The 21,727-nt window shown below is 36.0% G+C and overlaps 1 protein-coding gene across 12 annotated transcripts in view; it reads right to left on the bottom strand.

Annotated features, from left to right (window-relative positions):
- LOC123554376 (inositol 1,4,5-trisphosphate receptor type 2-like) overlaps nt 1-21,727 on the bottom strand; it is a 184,210-nt gene that overhangs the window by 101,357 nt on the left and 61,126 nt on the right. For 10 of the 12 annotated variants that reach the window (XM_053548140.1, XM_053548139.1, XM_053548145.1 and 7 more), the window contains 12 exons: nt 21,633-21,718; nt 20,197-20,328; nt 19,640-19,769; nt 17,101-17,194; nt 15,868-15,922; nt 14,755-14,864; nt 11,327-11,398; nt 4,912-4,999; nt 2,192-2,299; nt 1,620-1,756; nt 1,133-1,200; nt 193-248 (listed from right to left, as the gene is read on the bottom strand). In XM_053548140.1, coding sequence (XP_053404115.1) covers nt 193-248; nt 1,133-1,200; nt 1,620-1,756; nt 2,192-2,299; nt 4,912-4,999; nt 11,327-11,398; nt 14,755-14,864; nt 15,868-15,922; nt 17,101-17,194; nt 19,640-19,769; nt 20,197-20,328; nt 21,633-21,718 — 1,136 coding nt within the window. The remainder of the gene's footprint in view (nt 1-192; nt 249-1,132; nt 1,201-1,619; nt 1,757-2,191; nt 2,300-4,911; nt 5,000-11,326; nt 11,399-14,754; nt 14,865-15,867; nt 15,923-17,100; nt 17,195-19,639; nt 19,770-20,196; nt 20,329-21,632; nt 21,719-21,727) is intronic. The other 2 variants (XM_053548146.1, XM_053548144.1) reach the window with 1 other exon arrangement.

Raw genomic sequence — 21,727 nt, forward strand, 5'->3', positions numbered from 1 at the left:
AAAATTTCAGAATTTTTTTCTGATTTTCTAGTAGGTTGGGAGCACTGTAAATACTTCCTTATATTTGCTCTTGCTGTCTGAATTAAATACTTTCTAAAATGGATTAATGCCTTTTGCAGAATTGAATCTGACTTGGGGCTTAAAGTAATTTTACTGAAATTCTACAGCATTAACAGGACAAGTATTTCTTACCAGCAATTTGACATCAATTTCTTGAGACAAGATAGAGAATGCATCCTCAATGATACCTTAAATGAAAGAACACTATATATTATACAGGATCCATTTCTCTTGAACAAGTTCTTAAATATAACTATCTTTAATTCATTCTATATACTGTTAGGTTTCTACAAATAATAAAACAATTATGTAGTTGGATTAAAGTTTTTATTAATAATATGAGCCATGCCATGGGAAAACCAACATAGTGGGTATGCGACCAGCATGGATCCAGACCAGCCTGCTCATCCGCGCAGTCTGGTCAGGATCCATGCTGTTCACTAACAGATTCTCCAATTCCAATAGGCTTTAAAAGCGAACAGTATGGAGCCTGACCAGACTGCGCGGATGCGCAGGATGGTCTGGATCCATGCTGGTCGCACACCCACTATGTTGGTTTTCTCATGGCACGGCTCATATACAGTTGAACAGTGATAAGAATCCATTTTGTAATAACAGTTGTACAAAATATTTAGCAATGCTGGACAACATTAGTTCATGTAAATCTATTTTAAATTAATGTAATTTCTGGTTTATTGTGTTATTGATGAAGGATTTAGACTTGAAAGATTTTGTCCAGTTACACAAGAGGAAGTCGTGACTTTTGTTGTATGTTCATCACACAAGAGTACTGCCTCAATAACCTAGTGGTAGAACATCCATTTCAAATGCGCAAGGTCAAGGGTTTGTTCCCTAGCCAAGTCACACCAAAAACATCACCAAAGACACGAAAAATGGTACCTGTAATTCCCTGGCTTGGAGCTCATCATTCAAAAGGAAGTTGGCTTCTCTTCTCTCATATTCTCACAGTGATCAATTACAGAAGAAATGAGGTGTCAAGTGTGATTAATATAAGTTGTAGATCTTGTTGCACAATCAACCAAAAAGAATAGTATAAATTAATAGAACCTACCATTATTGTAGAGAATGCTCTGATTCATCGCATGGGGTTCTTCCTCTTCTCCCTCCAGGTGACAGAAACTGTAATAAGACAATTGTGTTTTAATTCATTTAAAATACAGATTTAATGCCATTTATTCAGTTCTTTATACTTATGTAATAGCAGTATGCTTCCTAGATGCACATGAGTACTGAAGTCTTGTTCTCAACAATAAACTGACAACTTCCATATGCTAATCTGAGGTGGTGTAACACATTTTGTAGGAAGTTCATACAAACTGTCATCCTCCATGAGATTATTTGCCTCTATCCTGGTTTTCAACAAAGCCACAGTTATCAAAACACTTTCCTGATAAGATTATGGGAATATTCTATACCCCAAAAAAATCAAAATGTGCAAGTCATCTTCCTGTTTCATTGGCCTTATTTCATCTCTGAAGGAAAATGGAAATTTGCAAAAAATACATGTCTGAAGAGAAAATGATCAACCCTCTACTTACTGTATGAATTCTTCAAGTATTTCTGCTAGCTGGTTTGCCTCACTATCTCCAAGTTTATTTGCGGACAGTCTCCTTAGTACTGGCAGTTTCTCTTCAAGCTCTTTGTATACATGAACTGAACCATCTGTGATCAATACCTGTAGAAATATTACACATTTAGAACCTGTCTGACACAAGCTCACTTCAATTTACTTTTGCATACATGAAATGAGGCGTCTGTGGTCAATAAGACCTTTGTAACCTTGACCTTTTATGCTAAAGACTGCATGCAAAACATTGTCTTGTTGTGGCGAATGTCCTTACACACATACACACAAAAGTAACAGACCGAAAGAGAAAAATGACATGATCTTTGACCTCCAAGTGTGACCTTGCAAGCAACGAATTGTCTTGTTATGGTAGTAATTTTTGCCAAGTTATCATGAAATCACATCATGCATAACCAAGTTCTTTTCTTCAAACAAAACATATAAACACATTGATATACAAGCACATGGACAAGGGTAACACTATATATCTCCTCATCATCATTAATGGTGGAGACATGAAAAGTTGAGGAACTATATTTTTACCTGTGCCTGGACTGCTCGTTTGTACAGATTGTTGTGAGCGGAGAAATATCTGTTGAGCAGGTGCATTGACTTCCGTACCATATCATCATACTCATAGTGTGACAGGTCCTGAAAATTTACACAAGTTCAAGTTGTTGCATTAAAATGAACCATTGTACAAAATGATCATCTTGAAGTTTCTGATATATTCTTCAGTCTCATCTACAAAGAAATCTTGAAGACATGTAATATTTTTTATGGAAAAAATACTGTGGATTACATTATATGCAAGGCTTGTGACTTTGAAATCATGACTGTGCTATAAATAGGTTTTTTTGTAACTTACACTACATGCATATTCAAACTGATCACCATGGTTATTTCATAATTAAAACATGCCTTTCTCAGCATTTTTTTCAAATTATTTTTTTAACGTTTGCAAAGACATATTTCATGCTTAAAATTTTGCAAATTTAATAATTCTCGGATCACTAAGTGTTACCTTAGGGAAAAGCCCTTGTAAAAACTACAAAGAAATAGACTTCTAGAGCACTCAACAAAAAAAGCATCCACAACCTCGCAGTCTTTCTCAAAGGATCTCTATGCATCTATGTTACTCAACAAGAGACTATCAACAATCTGAAGACTCTCTATGCGTCTATGTTACTCAACAAGAGACTATCAATGATCTCACTGCCTACTTTGAAGGATCTCTATGCATCTATGTTACTCAACAAGAGACTATCAACGATCTCACTGCCTGTTTTGAAGGATCTCTATGCATCTACGTTACTCAACAAGAGACTATCAACGATCTCACTGCCTATTTTGGAGGATCTCTATGCATCTATGTTACTCAACAAGAGACTATCAACAATCTCACTGCCTTCCATGAAGGATGTAATCTCAAATATCTTCATACATCTTGTTGTGTAACTGGATTATATACATACTAAGGGACACAACAATGCTGTATCAGCAACACTATTAGGACATTGAGTTATTGTTACTGTGTTATAAAATAGGCATGTTTCATTGTCAAGTATTCAGTATTGTAGTTGCACTTGTATCATGTAGATTAAAATGTAACAAGAGCCATGTTAGACATGGCCAATCCCCCCGCCTGGCATATTATAATTGAAGGCTAAAGTTCCTGGCAAGTTAGTGTCTGAAAGTATTAATTTTGGGGAAAGCTTTGAAGAACCATTTAGTTGTGGTCCGCATCAGGGGTTTTAAAGATGTAAAAGAAAGTATAAGTCAGTGGTGAGGTGGTTTACTGCTAAATTTTATTAATTTTCATGAACAGTATAGCTATGATGTTTTTCTACATGGCTACTGTAAAAAGAAGGAATGGAAAGCTAACAGGGAACACGAGTGCCAGAATGTCACAATATATGCCCGTCACAGCAAATTTCTTTAGTCTAGCAGCTGTATTTGCAAATGGAATTTTAATTTTGTGGTTGTTTAGTAATCATTGTAAGTCTTTTGTTTTTCTAAGTCCACAAAAAACTCCTTACCAGGTAGATATCTTAAAATACACGTAAAATTGGAAAGTAACATCCATGTTGTACCACAGAAAAGTGGTCTTGTTTTTTCCCTATGGTCAATTATAAAAAAGTTACAATATAAGTTATTTATAGTAACAACTAAGGGGAGTTAATCTTAAAAAAAAAAAAAAAAAAAAAAAAATGCAAGTCCACAAAAAAATCTTTACCAGGTAGAGATTGGTCAAAATACACCTCAAAATTGGATGTAGCATGCATGTTGTACTACAGAAAAGTTGTCTCGATTTTTCCCTACGACTAGTAATGAAAAAGTTACAATAAAAGCTATTTAAAGTAACAACAAAGGGAGGTAATTCTAAAGAAGGGAACTGCACATGACACTTCGTCTCATGATGGTGTATAATTGTGCCAAGTTACATCAAAATCCCTCCATGCATGAAGAAGAAATGCTTTGGACAATGTCATTCTTGTATCTGATCTTTGGCCTCTTAGTGTGACCTTGACCTTAGACCTAGGGACCTGGATCTTGCGCATGACATTCTGTCTCGTGGTGGTGAACATTTGTGCCAAGTTATATCAAAATCCCTCTATGCATGAAGAAGAAATGCTCCGGACAATTTTTTTTAAAGAAAATATGATAAAGGGGAATAACTCAAAAAATAGGCAAGGTAGAGTTATTGTTTTTGCACACTGCACTTCCTCCCAATGTGTTCTATCAGTGTATGAAGTTTGAAGAAAATCCCTCCAGTACTTTTGGAGTTATGCTCCGGACAAAATTTTTTAAGAAAATAAGATAAAGGGGAATAACTCAAAAAATAGGCAAGGTAGAGTTATTGTTCTTGCACACTGCACTTCCTCCCAATGTGTTCTATCAGTGTATGAAGTTTGAAGAAAATCCCTCCAGTACTTTTGGAGTTATGCTCCGGACAAAGATCGTTGCGGAAGGACGCACGCACGCACGCACGGAGAGCATTTCTAATATCCCCTTCGCCTTTGGCGGGGGGATAAATAACCTTTGAGGGTTTTATTCGTTACTTGGGTCTCCAACCCTAACTTGGTTTATCCTGACAAGTAAATGACATAACACATCTAGGGAACATGAAGACATTAATCTAAATAATCTCTGTAACATCTAGGATACTCACCAGTAGAATATCTACAATCTCATAGCCTTTCATGAAGGAGGTAATCTCAAACATCTTTATTAGCTAATCTTTATACATCTATGATACTCACCAGCAGAATATCTACAATCTCATAGCCTTTCATGAAGGAGGTAATCTCAAATATCTCTGTCAACCTTTTCATACCTGCTCTTGCAACCCTAAAGTAAAAACAACAATTATATTTTTATATTGAAATAAAACATGTTTACATACTGCAGAATGGTAATTTTTGTGAAGGCTTTATTTAGTGATTTCAGTTTGCAGCCTAATTCATGAATTAGCAAAACGTAAGTGTCTGTGTTTTAGGACAATGTAGAGTAACGTTCACAAATACTTTTAATTTTTGAGTGGTATTAAAAATGTATTTGCGAATACAGTCAAACTTGTCTATAAAGACCACCCTTGGGAGAGCCAAAATGTGGTCTTTATTGGGAGGTGGTCTTTATTCACAGATTAAAATACACTGTAAATGTTAAAATGGGAAATAAAACATGGGGTTGTTAGAGCCAGGTGGTCTCTGTTCAAAGGTGGTCTTTAACATAGGTTTTATTGTATTAGCAAAAATAAAACCCTCCCAAATATTACTCAAACTACAGTACTGAAAACATAAGGACCTTATTTTGTGAACAAAGTATGATCACTATGGCTTTTTATTTTTTTTTCATCAAGATTTTTGACTGCTACACATATAAACAAGTAGAAACTATTTCACACAGAGGCCACAATATGATCTTTGCACAGTAATAGTGCAAAATACAGGTTTAAAGAAATACTGACTTTTGTGAGACCCTTTGGTGGCACAGCATAATTATAATATACCGGTATGTGCAAATAATAATTATCTTTTTAAAATATACATATTCAATAGAATATCATTTTGCAAATAGTATCTTCTTTCTTTTTAAATTTATATATTACACAAGTCACAATTGGCTGCACATGAGAGAAAGTCTTGTTAACATTTTGCAAGAGTAAGTAAATTCAGATAGAGAAGCTGCGATTATGTAAGAATATATACACATAATATTATATCTTCATTAGTATCAGTCTCGTCTGTGTAAAATGGGGTATACTGTAAGTAATTTACTAAGTTTAGCTATTGACATTTAAAAGGTACTAGCAAAACAAAACCTAGGACTTCAAACATGAAGCCTTCTTTCCTATAGCAAGTTGACAGAAAATTCCACAGATTTTTTTAGCTACATAATAATTATTATGTGTGAAGAATAAATACACATTTGACATTAACCTTTAGCCTGCTCGTGGCAAGAGATCCTGCCTTTGCGACCAGTGCAGACCAAGATCAGCCTGCACAGTTCATGGTCTGCACCGTTCGCTATTCAGTGAGCACCCCTTCGAATAATAAATGATACAGTCGACACTGTATTAAGAGACCGGCCAAGGGACTACTAAAAAGTGGTCTCTTAATGGAATGGTCTCTTAATAGATTTCAGTCAGGTGAAGAGAAAAGTCATTTTTAATTATTAATGTACTTTGCGTTTAGCCGATGTTGATGCCATGATGGCAAAACATTTCAAAATCTGATTTAAAATTGTGAACAAAGTTAATTGCATTCAGTCAGGTGAAAAAAAAAAACTTCTCGCCAAGTACACATGTGAAGAAATGCCCGGCGGGAATTTGGTACCCGGTTGCTTAATAGATACTTTTGTCGAATATTTTACATATCGGGACTACCTTTATGTGGTCGCTAGTCATGTAATAAAAAAGTCGTTTAATGGAATGAATTTATGTACTGAAAACATTCGGGAGGGATTCTGACCGGTCGTTTAATAAAAAATCGCTTAATAGAGGTGGTCGCAAGTACGATGTCGACTGTATTACCAAAATTCAATGATGGGCCACTCTGTTTTTTAAATTTAGTGGAATAAAGGTTAATCACAAACTCCCTCCATATCAGATATTCGTAACTGATATAAGTAATCATTTTCCAACAACTTTTTTTTATAACAAAGTTTATTCAACAATAGACTGAAATTATTTCTACATAGCTATAAGTAACAACTGAACTATTTCGCATGCAATAAAATGGTGAGCATTTTCCCAAAGCATGCAGGTGCTTCATCTAATTGCTAATCACATGCATGCTGAAAAAATAAGACAATGTTAGAAATTATTATTAATATCTAGTTTTCTGTAAAATTACTAGTAGACTTAATGTGCTAAAATTAAATGCATTGGATTTTGATAACACATGATGATCATCTGTGAAAAGACAGCCTTGCTGGCGACTTCACCCTTGCCAGGGTCAACATCTTACATCCCCCATGCCAGACTACTCTTCTACAAATGACATGTAACGAATTATATTCTTGTGGTAGATTCATGTATTAATCATTGAAATACCTTGATAGTTGCTTTTTGTTCTTGATTCAGAAAGTTTTTTTTTTTTAAAAAGACAATGATGTTACACTACAAATAATAAAACTAAACCTGAACTTGACATTGATGTGCGTCTTGAAACGTCATGATATATTTTATGTTTATGAATATAATTATTTCCCACACTTTGTTTAAATACACTACTTCATAAAAACAGTGCTATAAAGAAAGTCATTTGGTTAATATCATTCATTCTATTATTTTTTAGAATATGGTAAGTACAAAAAATAATTCTATCACTGGTTGAAGGTGTGGATCAGATCATCTGGCTCTCTGGTGACAGCTGTCAGCAGAGCCTTGTTACCACATGAACTGTTACCCTTGAGCAGGATATTCCCATTTGTAACTAAAACCAGTGAAAATTATTTTACTCCCGATTCTGAATGGTATGTCTGACAATTTCATCTGGCTTCGAAGTCGCTGGAAATTTTCTAATTGGAACCGCTGAGCGGTCAAATACTCAAGCTCAAATAGACATCAATGACATATACTTCTGCTTACAACTTTCCAAATGGTGTAATTCCTTCCCTCTTCTCTCTCTGGAACCCCTCTAAATAAAAATACTGATGCCTCCCTACCCCCCCCCCCCCACCTTTAATAAATATTAACAATTAGTTATTTAGAGTTATAAAGAAAAATGACAGTGCATGGTGTACAAAATATATAGTATAATAGGTGACAACATTGAAGTACAAATGCTGCATTTTCAATCGAAATTTCATTCATACAAGAGGGTCATGATGACCCTGGATCGCTCACATGAGTAATATGAGCTACATGTTTCAAATGTCAAACTGATGATAAAATATTAAGAAAGTCAGTAGGTCACATTCATGGTCAATGAAATTCAGTTTTACGATCTGTGTGCAAAACTGTGTATGTTATCAAAATTTCAAGGCTGTATCTTAAAAAACAAGAAAGTAGGTCAGCAGGTCAAGGTCACAGTCAAATGACATCATATTACTTGGGGTCATCAAGTAATTATAATTAAACAGTCTTGGAAATAGGATCAGATGATTTTTTAAGTATTTTTCCTATATAACTTACATAATAACTAAGTGACCCAGGGTGGGGCCTCTTTTAACCCCTGGGGCATAATTTGAACAATTTTGGTAGAGGACTACAAGACAATGCATCATTCCAATATCAAAAGCCTAGGTCGTATGGTTTCAGACAAGAAGATTTTTAAAGCTTTCTCCTATACAAGTCTATATAAAACTTGTGACCCCCAGGGCAGGGCCTCTTTTCACCAAAGGGGTACAATTTTAACAATTTTGGTTGAGGTCCATAAGACAATGCTACACACCAAATATCAAAGATCTAAGTGTTGTGGTTTCAGACAAGAAGATTTTTAAACTTTTTTTCCTATATAAGTCTATGTAAAATTTGGGACCCCCGGGGCGGGGCAATATTTGACCCTAGGGGGATAATTTGAACAATCTTGGTAGAGGACCACTAGATGATGCTACACACCAAATATCAAAGCCCTAGGCCATATGGTTTTGTACAAGAAGATTTTCAAAGTTTTCCCTATATAAGTCTATATAAACCATGTGACCCTCGGTGTGGGGCCATATTAGACCCTAGGGGGATAATTTGAACAATCTTGGTAGAGGAGCACTAGATGATGCTACACACCAAATATTAAAGCCCTAGGCCATATGGTTTTGTACAAGAAGATTTTCAAAGTTTTCCCTATATAAGTCTATATAAACCATGTGACCCCCGGTGTGGGACCAAATTAGACCCTAGGGGGATAATTTGAACAATCTTGGTAGAGGACCACTAGATGATGCTACGTACCAAATATCAAGGCCCTAGGCCATGTGGTTTTGTACAAGAAGATTTTCAAAGTTTTCCCTATATAAGTCTATATAAACCATGTGACCCCCGGGGCGGGGCCATATTTGACCCTAGGGGGATAATTTGAACAATTTTGGTAGAGGACCACTAGATGATGCTACACACCAGATATCAAAGCCCTTGGCCCTGTGGTTTTGGACAAGAAGATTTTTAAATTTTTTCCTTTCGGTTGCCATGGCAACCAGAGTTCTGAATGGAATTCAATTCTTTGAACAATTTTGAAAGGGGGCCACCCAAGGATCATTCCTGTGAAGTTTGGTGTAATTCTGCCCAGTGGTTTTCAAGAAGAAGATCTTTTTAGAAATTGTTGACGGACGACGCACGACTGACGACGCACAACGCACGACGGACATCAAGCGGTCACAATAGCTCACCTTGTCACTTCGTGACAGGTGACCTAAAAATGACGTAATAAAAAAGAATTTCCAGACATGTAAAATCTGGTGCAGAGTTTTAATAAAATATGAACATTAAATATTAAGATGGCATATGAAAAAAAAATTAAAATGTGCATTAAAACCCTTACCTCCAATCTAGGGCTGATTGACTTAAAAATAAACTTCATTAAATATAGTTATCTGACTATTTTATATACACTGCAGAATTTTTTCCATCTCCTTAACACTTGAAAAAGTTTTTACAAACAATTATTTAATATGATTGAACTGGCAGGCTAAGAATTTAATTCCACTTTTAATAGGTATGAAATGCAAGGATCTACTTTCAATTTTGTGTACTGCTGAAATTCTTTTCCATTACTATCCATCTGACGTTTTCAAATTGAATTTGAGTACCAGCTTAAAAACTTTGTTGTTAGTGAGCCAATCTTCAAATCAACCATTAACAAGATGGCACTGTGAGACTTGCCTCCAAATTCATCTTTAAACCACTGAACATTTAATTCATTTAGTAACCTTTTTTAACTTGTTATTTTAAATCTGTCTCCTAAACCGGAGTTTGCACAAGCAATTCCTCAATTATGTTGCATTTAACACCAAACTGACAAAATTATAGATCATAAACCCTAGATGCAACTCCAGGTATAATTTCATGCATAGGGGGACACCTGACTGGAACCGATTACTTTACCTAAGCCAGCTGGATAGCTTCCTGACAAGGAATTCTACACCCCAAGTCAGGTTTCAAACTTCAAGTGGCAAAAGGTAAGAGATTCATTCAGTGACCTTAACCACTTGGCTATGGAGGACCAAAATTGAGCCACGCCATGGGAAAACCAACATAGTGGTTTTGCGACCAGCATAGATCCAGACCAGCCTGAGCATCTGCGCAGTCTGGTCAGGATCCATGCTGTTCACTTTTAAAGCCTACTGCAATTAGAGAAACTGTTAGCGAACAGCATGGATCCTGACCAGACTGCGCGGATGCGCAGGCTGGTCTGGATCCATGCTGGTCGCAAACCCACTATGTTGGTTTTCTCATGGCACGGCTTATATACTATAGTTAGTCAAGATATTTTGTTTCTGTTGGGTTTAACGACGCACCAACACAATTATAGGTCATATGGCAACATTCCAACTTTGATGGTGGAGGAAGACACCATGGGCCCCTCTGTGCATTATTTCATCACGAGCGGGCACCTGGGAAGAACCACTGACCTTCCATAAGCCAGCTAGATGGCTTCCTCACATAAAGAATTCAACGCCCTGTATGAGGCTTGAACCCACATCAGTGAGGGGCAAGTGATTTGAAGTCAGCGACCTTAACCACTCGGCCATGGAGGCCCCCCAGTTATTAAAGAAGAAAAGCAAGTTAATTAAATCCAGCATTTAGGATTATCTTATAATTTCAAACATTTCCCAATGGCATGCAAAAAATGAACACTTCTACCTTTATATGAACAAAATACAAGTTTTTAAACAAGTTAGTTAGTTATTGGAGTTGGGTTTTTCTAATTAGTGAACAGTCTTAATGAAATACTAATGTGGTAAGAACATTCCAGGAATTAGGTGACACTGTTTATGACCATGTATCATTTCAATATTCAATACTGTTATCATGTTTATAAAAAATAATATATTAGCAACAGTTCATTAAAATCTTTATAACAAATTAAAGCAAGTGAATCTGATCTTCAAAAAATGTTCCGAGAAAAATATAATACTATGAAATCAAAATTTCATTAAGTCTAACAATATCGATGCAAGGTCAAAAGTTAAGGTCAACTAATTCCTCTAAATAAAATGAATAAATGAAACATGTACTCTAAATTTTGATAGTTCACTGTGACTTTTTGAAACTTTGTTTTCCTCCATTCATTTGTTTCCAGGGTATATCTAAAATTTTACAGCAATACAGTTATGAGAAACAGCTAAAGTTATTCTTATTTAGTCATTTCTAAAATCATATAGTCAAACATTTATGAGATATTGCTATACTTATTCTTACTGAAGAAAACTCCAAAATCACATAGCCTTATATTTATATGATAAAGTTATTGCAAAATGTTAATATTCAAATTTTAATAAACCCGACATGGAAACTTATTGGCCTCTGTGACTATCACTTTGGTCTGGTACACAAACCTGGACAATCACCCATTCATCAAGCAATAACTAATTAATACTTCCATCCTAAACTCACAACAGCATACTAGATGAATGGTGAAAATGGGAATGAAAAAGACAAGGGCCTGTTGCACATTAAAATATCTTGTGCCAAATGTTTAACAACAAGTGGAATTAGTTTTCATGTTTTCTTTAGTGTATTATTTAATATGCTGAAAAACATTTAAAACAATCACACAGGGAAGTGATGTTCAATCAAAATTTTCAGTATATCTTTAGATAGTGCAAAATCCTTTTAATTGTAAAATAAAACTCCATCATACAGGAAGGTGATATTAAATTTTTGACTTCATTAAATCTGAATGGTCACATTTTCACTTACGTCTGTAAACATAAATTTTTCTCATTAACAGCTTTCCTGCATACAAATACAATAATTTTATTTCATTATTTTAACAGGAAGAAAGCTAACACTATAAATTTTAAACATTTAGCCTGCAGGCGGCAAGTGATACTGCCTTTGTGACCAGTGCAATCCAAGATCAGCTTGCATGTCTGTGCAGGCTGGTCATTGTCTCCACTGTTCACTGTTCAGTCAGTAAATTTTCAATGAACGCCCCTATAATATCAATAAACAAGTGGTAGATCTACTGCCAGAACTGAATGATGGACCAACCCATTTTAGAAATTAAGCAGGGAAAAGTCTATCATTTGTAGAGGATTAAATTTCATGAGTTTTGCGACTGTGCCATTCCACGAAATTTAAGCTCTACAAACAAACAAAAGTCCTATATTTTATTTTTTTCCAAGAAATTTTAGTTGCTTGAAAAAGCCCTACTTGCCAAAATTCAATGTCAACAATATTAACTAAGTTCACAGTAGACCTAATTTTATATTATACAAGAAAAACTAAAATTTTGACTCTATGTATTTAAAATAATATGAATGTAACATGCATGACAGACAAACCAACTCTGTATACTAAGCTAAATGAATTTTTTTTATTTCTCTTGCTTATGAAAAAAGCAAAATATTCAATGAACTAGAAAATGCTTTTGTAAAAAAGCCCATGTCTCCCCCAATGCAAAGTCCTATTGGCAAGAAGTCAATAGGGGTCAGGAGCGAAAGTCAAAGAAACACTGATGGTTTCTCAAGTTATTTCCAAAAAATGATTTTACACGAACAGGCCCCTGTGACCTTGACCTTTGACAGAGTGACCCCAAAATCAATAGGGGTCATCTACTCTTCATGACCAATCATCCTATAAAGTTTCAACATTCTGGGTCACGTGGTTCTCAAGTTATTGATCGGAACTGGTTATCAATGTTCAGGCCCCTGTGACCCTGACCTTTAACGGAGTGACCCCAGAAACAATAGGGGTCATTTACTCTGCATGAACAATCATCCTATGAAGTTTCAACATTCTGAGTCGAGAGGTTCTCAAGTTATTGATTGGAAATGGTTTTCCATGTTCAGGCCCCTGTGGCCTTGACCTTTAACAGAGTGACCGTACAATCGTTAGGGGTCATCTACTCTGCATGACAAATCATCCTATGAAGTTTCATCATTCTGGGTCAAGTGGTTCTCAAGTTACTGACCGGAAATGGTTTTCAATGTCAGGCCCCTGTGACCTTGACCTTTCACAGAGTGACCCCAAAATCGTGAGGGGTCATCTACTCTGCATGACCAATCATCCTATTAAGTTTCAACATTCTGGGTCAAGTGGTTCTCAAGTTACTGACCGGAAATGGTTTTCAATGTTCAGACCCTTGTGACCTTGACCTTTAATGGAGTGACCCCAAAATCGATAGGGGTCATCTACTTTGCATGTACAATAATCCTATGAAGTTTCAACATTCTGGGTGAAGTGGTTCTCTAGTTATTGATCGGAAATGGTTTTCCATGTTCAGGCCCCTGTGACCTTGACCTTTGACGGAATGACCCCAAAATCAATAGAGGTCATGTACTTTTCATGACCAATCATCCTATGAAGTTTCAACATTCTGGGTCAAGTGGTTCTCTAGTTATTGATCGGAAATGGTTTTCAATGTTCAGGCCCCTGTGACCTTGACCTTTGAAGGAGTGACCCCAAAATCAATAGGGGTCATCTACTCTTCATGACCAATCATCCTATGAAGTTTCAACATTCTGAGTCAAGTGGTTCTCTAGTTATTGATCGGAAATGGTTTTCAATGTTCAGGCCCCTGTGACCTTGACCTTTCACAGAGTGACCCCAAAATCGTGAGGGGTCATCTACTCTGCATGACCAATCATCCTATTAAGTTTCAACATTCTGGGTCAAGTGGTTCTCAAGTTACTGACCGGAAATGGTTTTCAATGTTCAGACCCTTGTGACCTTGACCTTTAATGGAGTGACCCCAAAATCATTAGGGGTCATCTACTTTGCATGTACAATCATCCTATGAAGTTTCAACATTCTGGGTGAAGTGGTTCTCTAGTTATTGATCGGAAATGGTTTTCCATGTTCAGGCCCCTGTGACCTTGACCTTTGACAGAGTGACCCCAAAATCAATAGAGGTCATGTACTTTTCATGACCAATCATCCTATGAAGTTTCAACATTCTGGGTGAAGTGGTTCTCTAGTTATTGATCGGAAATGGTTTTCAATGTTCAGGCCCCTGTGACCTTGACCTTTAATGGAGTGACCCCAAAATCAATAGGGGTCATCTACTCTTCATGACCAATCATCCTATGAAGTTTCAACATTCTGGGTCAAGTGGTTCTCTAGTTATTGATCGGAAATGGTTTTCAATGTTCAGGCCCCTGTGACCTTGACCTTTGGCAGAGTGACCCCAAAAACAATAGGGGTCGTCTACTCCAGCAGCCCTACAACCCTATGAAGTTTGAAGGTTCTAGGTCAAATGGTTCTCCAGTTATTGCTCGGAAATGAAGTGTGACGTACGTACGGACGGACGGACGGAAGGACGGACGGACAGGGCAAAAACAATATGTCTCCTTGGGGAGACATAATAATACGTCTTAAATCTGAACTCTAAAAATACAATTAACTAACAGGATTACTAGCTGATTATTCCCTGAAAGATACAAAAATCTGAATACATGTAGAATATTCAGTGTATATTTCTACGTCTAATGATACTTACACTGGTGTTTGCTCTAGCTCAAAACTGTCGTACATCAAGGGAGCTAACTCTGCACTGCCTCCTGGCCGGTTTGCCATTTGGTTTGTCGTTTTGAACAAGTTAATGAATTTCTGAAAATATTCAAATTGACATCATTTTTCTGAATGTTTTTTCGTTACCCGATATACAGATTCTAACTAATTGAATGTAATATATTCTCTGACGCACTATTACATCTTCTGACATGTTGAATATTCATGTAAGTTCTACTGTTGATATGCTGAATTTTATCACGTCATGTGGCAACTTTCTAGCTATAATAGTGAAGGAAGAACCAAGTGCCCTTCCAGACATTATTCACTTCCTGTGCAGACATCAAGGTAAAACCATGATCAACCATCCATCCAATACAAGTCAACATGATAGCTTCCTAATATACAGGATTCTACATCTTTTGCAGAGTTTTAATCAAATAGCTGCAAGAGGCAAGTACTTAGCAGTCTGCAAGTCTGTAACTGCCCAGGCATGAAGGCTCTAATTTTTACAGCATTAAAACAACTTCGAGCTAAATTTGATTACAAAACAAGGAACTTACATGTGTCACTTTATGATCATAGGTTACGTGGTGGCAATACAAAACTAAATAAACTTTCATTTAACCTTGAGTTTGGGGTGCTAGTCATCATCAAGAAACAAGAAGTAAAAGAAACTGAGAGGGAACAATTTCTGTTTAAGGCTGAGAGGAGTGTAGGGTAATGAGGTTGCTTCATGATTCCAGGTCAAATACTATTTGACGTATTTGGGTCGCAAAATGTTAAGCAATTTATGCATACCTTATAGTCAAGGGCCATAACTCTGCTCTGGCTTGGTGTAATAAAAAAAAAAACCCAGATGCAAAACTTCACATGCTGAATAACAATCCTGTGATATTTGATAACTCTAAATATTTTCTTTAATATGTATGCCACAAATTCAGATGCATAGACATACAGACAAGGTAAATCAATTTCGCACTCTCCTCCCCTCTCCCAAATTTTAAAGGGGAGTTATGGTGGACTGGGAGACACAAAAATCAAACAATTAGATTCATTTTTACTTAAAATGTAGAACTGGGAAAAAAAATTAACAACTTACCTCGAGTCGTATGTTGAATATGAAGTTGAAAAACAAATCCAAGACTTGAAGTGCTCTGAAATAAGAAGAGACGAGTACTAAAATGTACAAAATACAATGTTATATAGTATATAGTTATATAGCTGAATCCCAATGTATTATATTGGACTGAATTTTTTAACTTAAAGATACCTGAAATTAAGACATAACAAGAGCTGTCACAGGAGACAGCGCACTAGACTATTTCGATGCTGGATAGTGAAACTAGGCACATTTAACGAAGCTGGAGCTGTCACTGGAATGTTTAATGACACTAACGTGGATGAAATACTGGATAAAAGCTCAAGTCTGTGTCAAAAGTTATTAAGTTATATTATGAAATATTGGTGCAAGAGTGATGCACCTTGTGTCATGTTGAATCAAATTCATTTAGTAATAAACTGAGATATAGTGAAAGTGCACCAAAACTTTGACCGGAAATTCTAAGTAAAAAGGGGGGATAATTAATGAAATATTGGGGCCAGAGTTATGACCCTTCTGCCATATGATGTGGGTGATGATGCTGAACAACTATTTTAAGTTTGAATCAAATCCATTCAGTAATAACTGAGATAAAGTGAAAGTTAACCAAAACTTTAACCAGAAATTCTAAGTAAAAAGGGAGGATAATTCATGAAATATTGGTGCCAGAGTTATGTCCCTTGTGCCATATGATGTGGGTGATGATTAGGAACAACTGTTCTAAGTTTGAAGTAAATCCATCAAGTAATAACAAAGATAAAGAGAAAGTGCATCGAAACTTTAACCAAAGCGTGGATGCGGAAAGACGCTGACGCCTGGATCGAGTTGGTTAGCTCTCCATACTTCATATAGTCGAGCTAAAAATGATGCCTGGTGTAGGTGTTTTTGTTAAAACTGATGCCTTAACTTCAAATTTATGGACATGTTAACATGCATATACGCATTTTGTTTACAGTTTCTATCCATTTTTCATACACAATGCATGATTATGCTTTCATTTCAGAAAACATTCATACTTTGACACATCAATATAAACTTACACAGGAATATGACTGTCTGGACCCCAAACTTACTTAAGCACAACCTAAGTCTCAGTATTTCGGAATTTCACTAAATAAAATTCCAAGACAATACTTCAACATAACTAGTTTGACTTAACACCTTATAAATACAAGACATAAATAATTACAAGAATCAGCTCTACATATTTACCTATTAAGCTTTGATACTTACTGGACTTTGGCTTCTACAATTGCCTTGGTTTCAGGACTGGGTTTGAATCTCTCTGACTGACGAAACACAACCAACATCTCCTGAGCCTCTTTTCCTGCAAGATATTGTATACAGCAATACAGTAAGCTCCAAGTAAAAATCAAGTTTAGAGTCACATAATTACAATACAAATGCGTTTCAATCAAGGAATCTATATATGCCTAGTGCATTCCAGTTCCGATCAAATCTACTGATCACACAAGCAGAATTTTCCAGAGATCACAAAGCTGGAATGTCCCGTTTGCTTACAAAAGTCATCTTGTCATTTTAGCAGATTATGACACTGTAAACATTTCCTATTCCAACAACAGGGGTTTCAGTAATTACTGAAGCAGAAGATTACAGCTGCAAAGTAGATAGGGGTCGTGGGGTCCTCCCTTACAGAAGCAAGCCCTGTGGCGTACATGCTGCGTATTTGCTGTGTATATGCCGCGAACACAGTAGTACGCCAGAGGAGTACATTTTACATACACCGCATGCCGTGTACATGCCGCGTACTATTTTCGACGAGTACACAGCATGTACGCAGGAGGTCACTAGTACACTTCAAGTACGCAGCACAGACTCTGAAAATTTAAGGAGTACACTGCATGTACACAGGAGGGACTTGTACAAGAAAATAGTACACTGCATGTACACCGCAGATACTTTGAAATTTGTGCAGTACACTTCATATACGCGGGAAAGACTTATACAATTTCTCTTGGCATTTATACTTAGTTTTTTTTTTATAAGTTAAAGTCTGAAGTAAACTTCATATACGCGGGAGGGACTTGTTCATTTTCTTTTGGTGTTTATACTTTGCATTTTTTTAGGTAAAAGTCTGAAGTACACTTCATGCAGGAAGGATTTGTACATTTTTTTTTTTTTGGATGCAAGAACTTGATTTCCGAGTAACTTTTATCTTAATTGCATAGAATAGTTCAGATTACCGGTATTCTGAACAATGAAAATTTGCCAAACTATTTGCAATGTTCATTTGTGAAGCTTACATCTTAGTGATTTCTGAGCTGCATCTTGCATGCAGTGTAAAAATATATTCTTTTTCATTTTGAATTAATCCTTGAGCTTTCTAACTTGGATAATTGAAAAGCCTTATTTAAACTTCGTTGCATTACATTTTGTAATACAAGAAATAATTACCAAGATAATGCCTCAACAGCGCCCGAATGAGAAGAATTAATAGCTCTCACTGTTATTTGAATACTCTTAAGCAAAACACCATTCTATCATGTTTTATAAAGGCTTTAATGCTCTAATAAATCATAACACTTATATTTAGTTGCATTAAAGTTGTTTCCCCTTGATGCAGTTACACCATTTTCTTCACATGTTTACCAAATTACATGCTATAAAAATTGATTTATTTCATTGAAAAGTGGATGAAGAAAAGCATACTAATTTATTTGATAACATCAATCTACATTATTTTGGTAAGGGTAAATACTTATTGATGCATGTCACTTATCTTTTTTCTGTTTTTTTCTGTCCAAATGATCAGCATTTGCATACGAAAGTTGGTGGGGTAAGGAATTTACATTATCACAGCAGTTTCACCACAAGAGTACACAGCATGTATGCAGCAGGAGTACACAGCATGTACGCCGCAGGACTCGGGCCAGGAATACACAGCATGTACGCCGCAGGAGTACACAGCATGTACGTCGCAGGAGTACACAGCATGTACGCCGCAGGGGTAGTACACCGCAGGCTCATTTGCATGTGAAAAGTGTATGTGCCGCGTACATGCTGCGTACTATTTCCCGCATACTAATTCCTCCAGCGTACATCCTGTGTACTATGTAGTCCACAGCATGTACGCAGCAAGTAGTACGCGGCAGAGCTCATTTGCATGTCAAAAGTGTACTACAAACGTACTATCGGTGTATGTGCGGTGTATATCCTGCGTACTATTTAAAGCCCTTGATTTCAGTACACATCATGTACGCATCATATACGCTGTATGTACACAGCAAGAGTACGCAGCAGGCCTTTTTCTTCTGTAAGGGCTCCATTACAGAACTTTAGGGATAATTTCTGGGCTTCAGACCACTACAGCAGGAGGAAATCTCCACCTTCCGGCCCACAATAAAGAACCTTAACAACTGCTGTTAGCTGAAGTTTCTGTTGATAAGTGTCATATAACTTCATTATAATGTAGCATTAAATCAATCAAATAATGTAAATGAAAGAGAAATATAAGACATGAATTAGGGTTGATATAATTTCCATTTGGGTATGAATACATGTATATACGTATACAGTTTACCTGACTCTGAATGTAGAAAGTCCAATGGTACCCCTCTGGACATTACTTCAGACACATGCTAGGTACCTGGTTATAACCATCAACCTGTCCAACACAAGCAAGATGGCTTGCTCACATGACTGAACTGAATTTAGAGCACAACTCCAAACAACACCAATGTCATGAAAGTGATTTTAAAGTCAGTATCATCACTGTCATAGTAACCCAATTAGATCATTAAGGACAACATACCTTCACAGTTTGGGTAAGGTTTGTCATTTCTACCATCTAACAGACTCATCAGCGGCTCCAGTAACTTCTTGATATCCTCAGACTTGTCATAAAATCCAAACAATACAAGGTAATGGACAAGTCTCAACACCTGAAAGGTAAACACATTGTAGATACATGTTTTACATTGAAACATCATAATTCACATAAAACTTAATAAACATAATGACATAAACAAACAGCCACAGTGTTTGAAGAAAATATTTTCTATTACCTCCCTTTATTAAGCCTGATATAAAGTAAATTAAAATATGTTTTTCTAATGACACAATTAGGAAGCAAAATATCAAGCCTAGTTAACACAACAATAAATGAAGTTACATTATTAAAGAACAAATTACTTTGTAACAACAGACCATTTCTGATCAGAGACCACCTTTTCACTTAGATAGTTGAACTGTAACAGGAAATGGTGCGTTTTCTACATAATTATAGGACATTTCTATACAAAGCACTGAAAAGCTTTTACTTTCCAACAAGAACAATTTCTATGGAAAGAAGAGTATATAATATCTTACCTGTCGGACCAGCATGTTGTTACCAATCAGGGATGCTGTCATGTCACCATTCCTTCCAAGGAAATCTGAGATCCACTGACTGATCTGAGGGAAATACTGGTACGTCAATGACTGTGTGTTATCTGTGCGATTCTGAAATAAACAACGTCAATTCTTTTAAAAATAATGTCACTCTGTGCACAATGCGACAAAGTTTTGAAAATTTATGAATTGCGAGATTCTTAGGTGCAGTGTTCGCGTTTTCTAAAATTTCACTGAGTCCTTGGACTCAGTACTCCAAAAAATGTTGAGTCCCAGCCAAATATGACTGAGTCCCAGGTTTTGTAGTTATAATATTGACAATTGTCCTTATTTTACAATAAATAACACCTTATTTAACTAACTTCATAAATGTATTCCAGTTATGTTATTTAACACAAGTATAAAGAAATTACAAAGTTTCATCAAATATGATGGGTTAAACTTGTTAATAGTTACTTTTAAACATAAAACCAGTGTTCACGTTCACCGGAGACTCCATCCTACTTTCTGTTTGCAATGTGCGAGTCAACAATTTTGAATATGTTTTCAATAATATCCACTGTAACTGGACTGTTTTCATATTATTTACATTGATCAGTAGCAATTTTGATCAATATGCTAAACCAGTCTGAATACATCACTGAATGATAATATGCTTCCAATCTTAAAACATCAGGTATTTAAGTATTACTTAAAAGGCCGAGGTGACCAGATTAAATAGGCTACAACATTCTGTGCTGTTTTTAGAAAATAATGCTGCTGAAAATGAAATTGGGATTCCGATACCGTGATAAGTATTTTTTGATTTCAAATTCATAAGGTTCAATTCCACTTTTACTTTGCGTCTCATGTTTGCCATGGCCTTGAAAAATGTAGGTACAAACCCAATTTTACTCTCTATTAAGATACTTTTACATTGTAAACGCGAACACTGTTATGGTTTATGTTAGTAAACCACTATTTCAATTATATGATGCTAATCAGTTATCTCCAATATAATTTAGGTTTTAAGATCAATTGTATCACTATTTTCAAGAAATAACTTTACCATTTTACAAAGAGTTGATGCAATATACGCTATTTCACAAAGAACAAAAGTCCTATCACAGTACCAAATACTTGTTGGATTGCTTATCCATAATCAGTATTTTTCATTTGATTACATATATTCATATGCAGTTTCAGCATTCTACGGTTGTTTTGAAAAAGCATTTCTTTTATGGCCGAAAGATGCCGTATTAGTGTACAATATATATATAACTACACGAAAGTTGCTCAGTGTCATTAGGGGTCCACTACCTTAAAATATCTTCACACGAAATAAAAGCCCGTTTTTTCCATACCAATTATGGCTGACTCTGTCCTCAAAATGTCCGAGTAACACAACCTTACATTACATTATAACTATAACATACCTCTTCATTATCTACATCATCATAGATGTAAGACAGTTTGACCCTGTCCACCACTGAATGGTTGTCTGCTATATCAACAAACATAGCTGAAATGT

Source organism: Mercenaria mercenaria, chromosome 7 (assembly GCF_021730395.1).
Source record: "Mercenaria mercenaria strain notata chromosome 7, MADL_Memer_1, whole genome shotgun sequence".
NCBI lineage: Eukaryota > Metazoa > Mollusca > Bivalvia > Venerida > Veneridae > Mercenaria > Mercenaria mercenaria.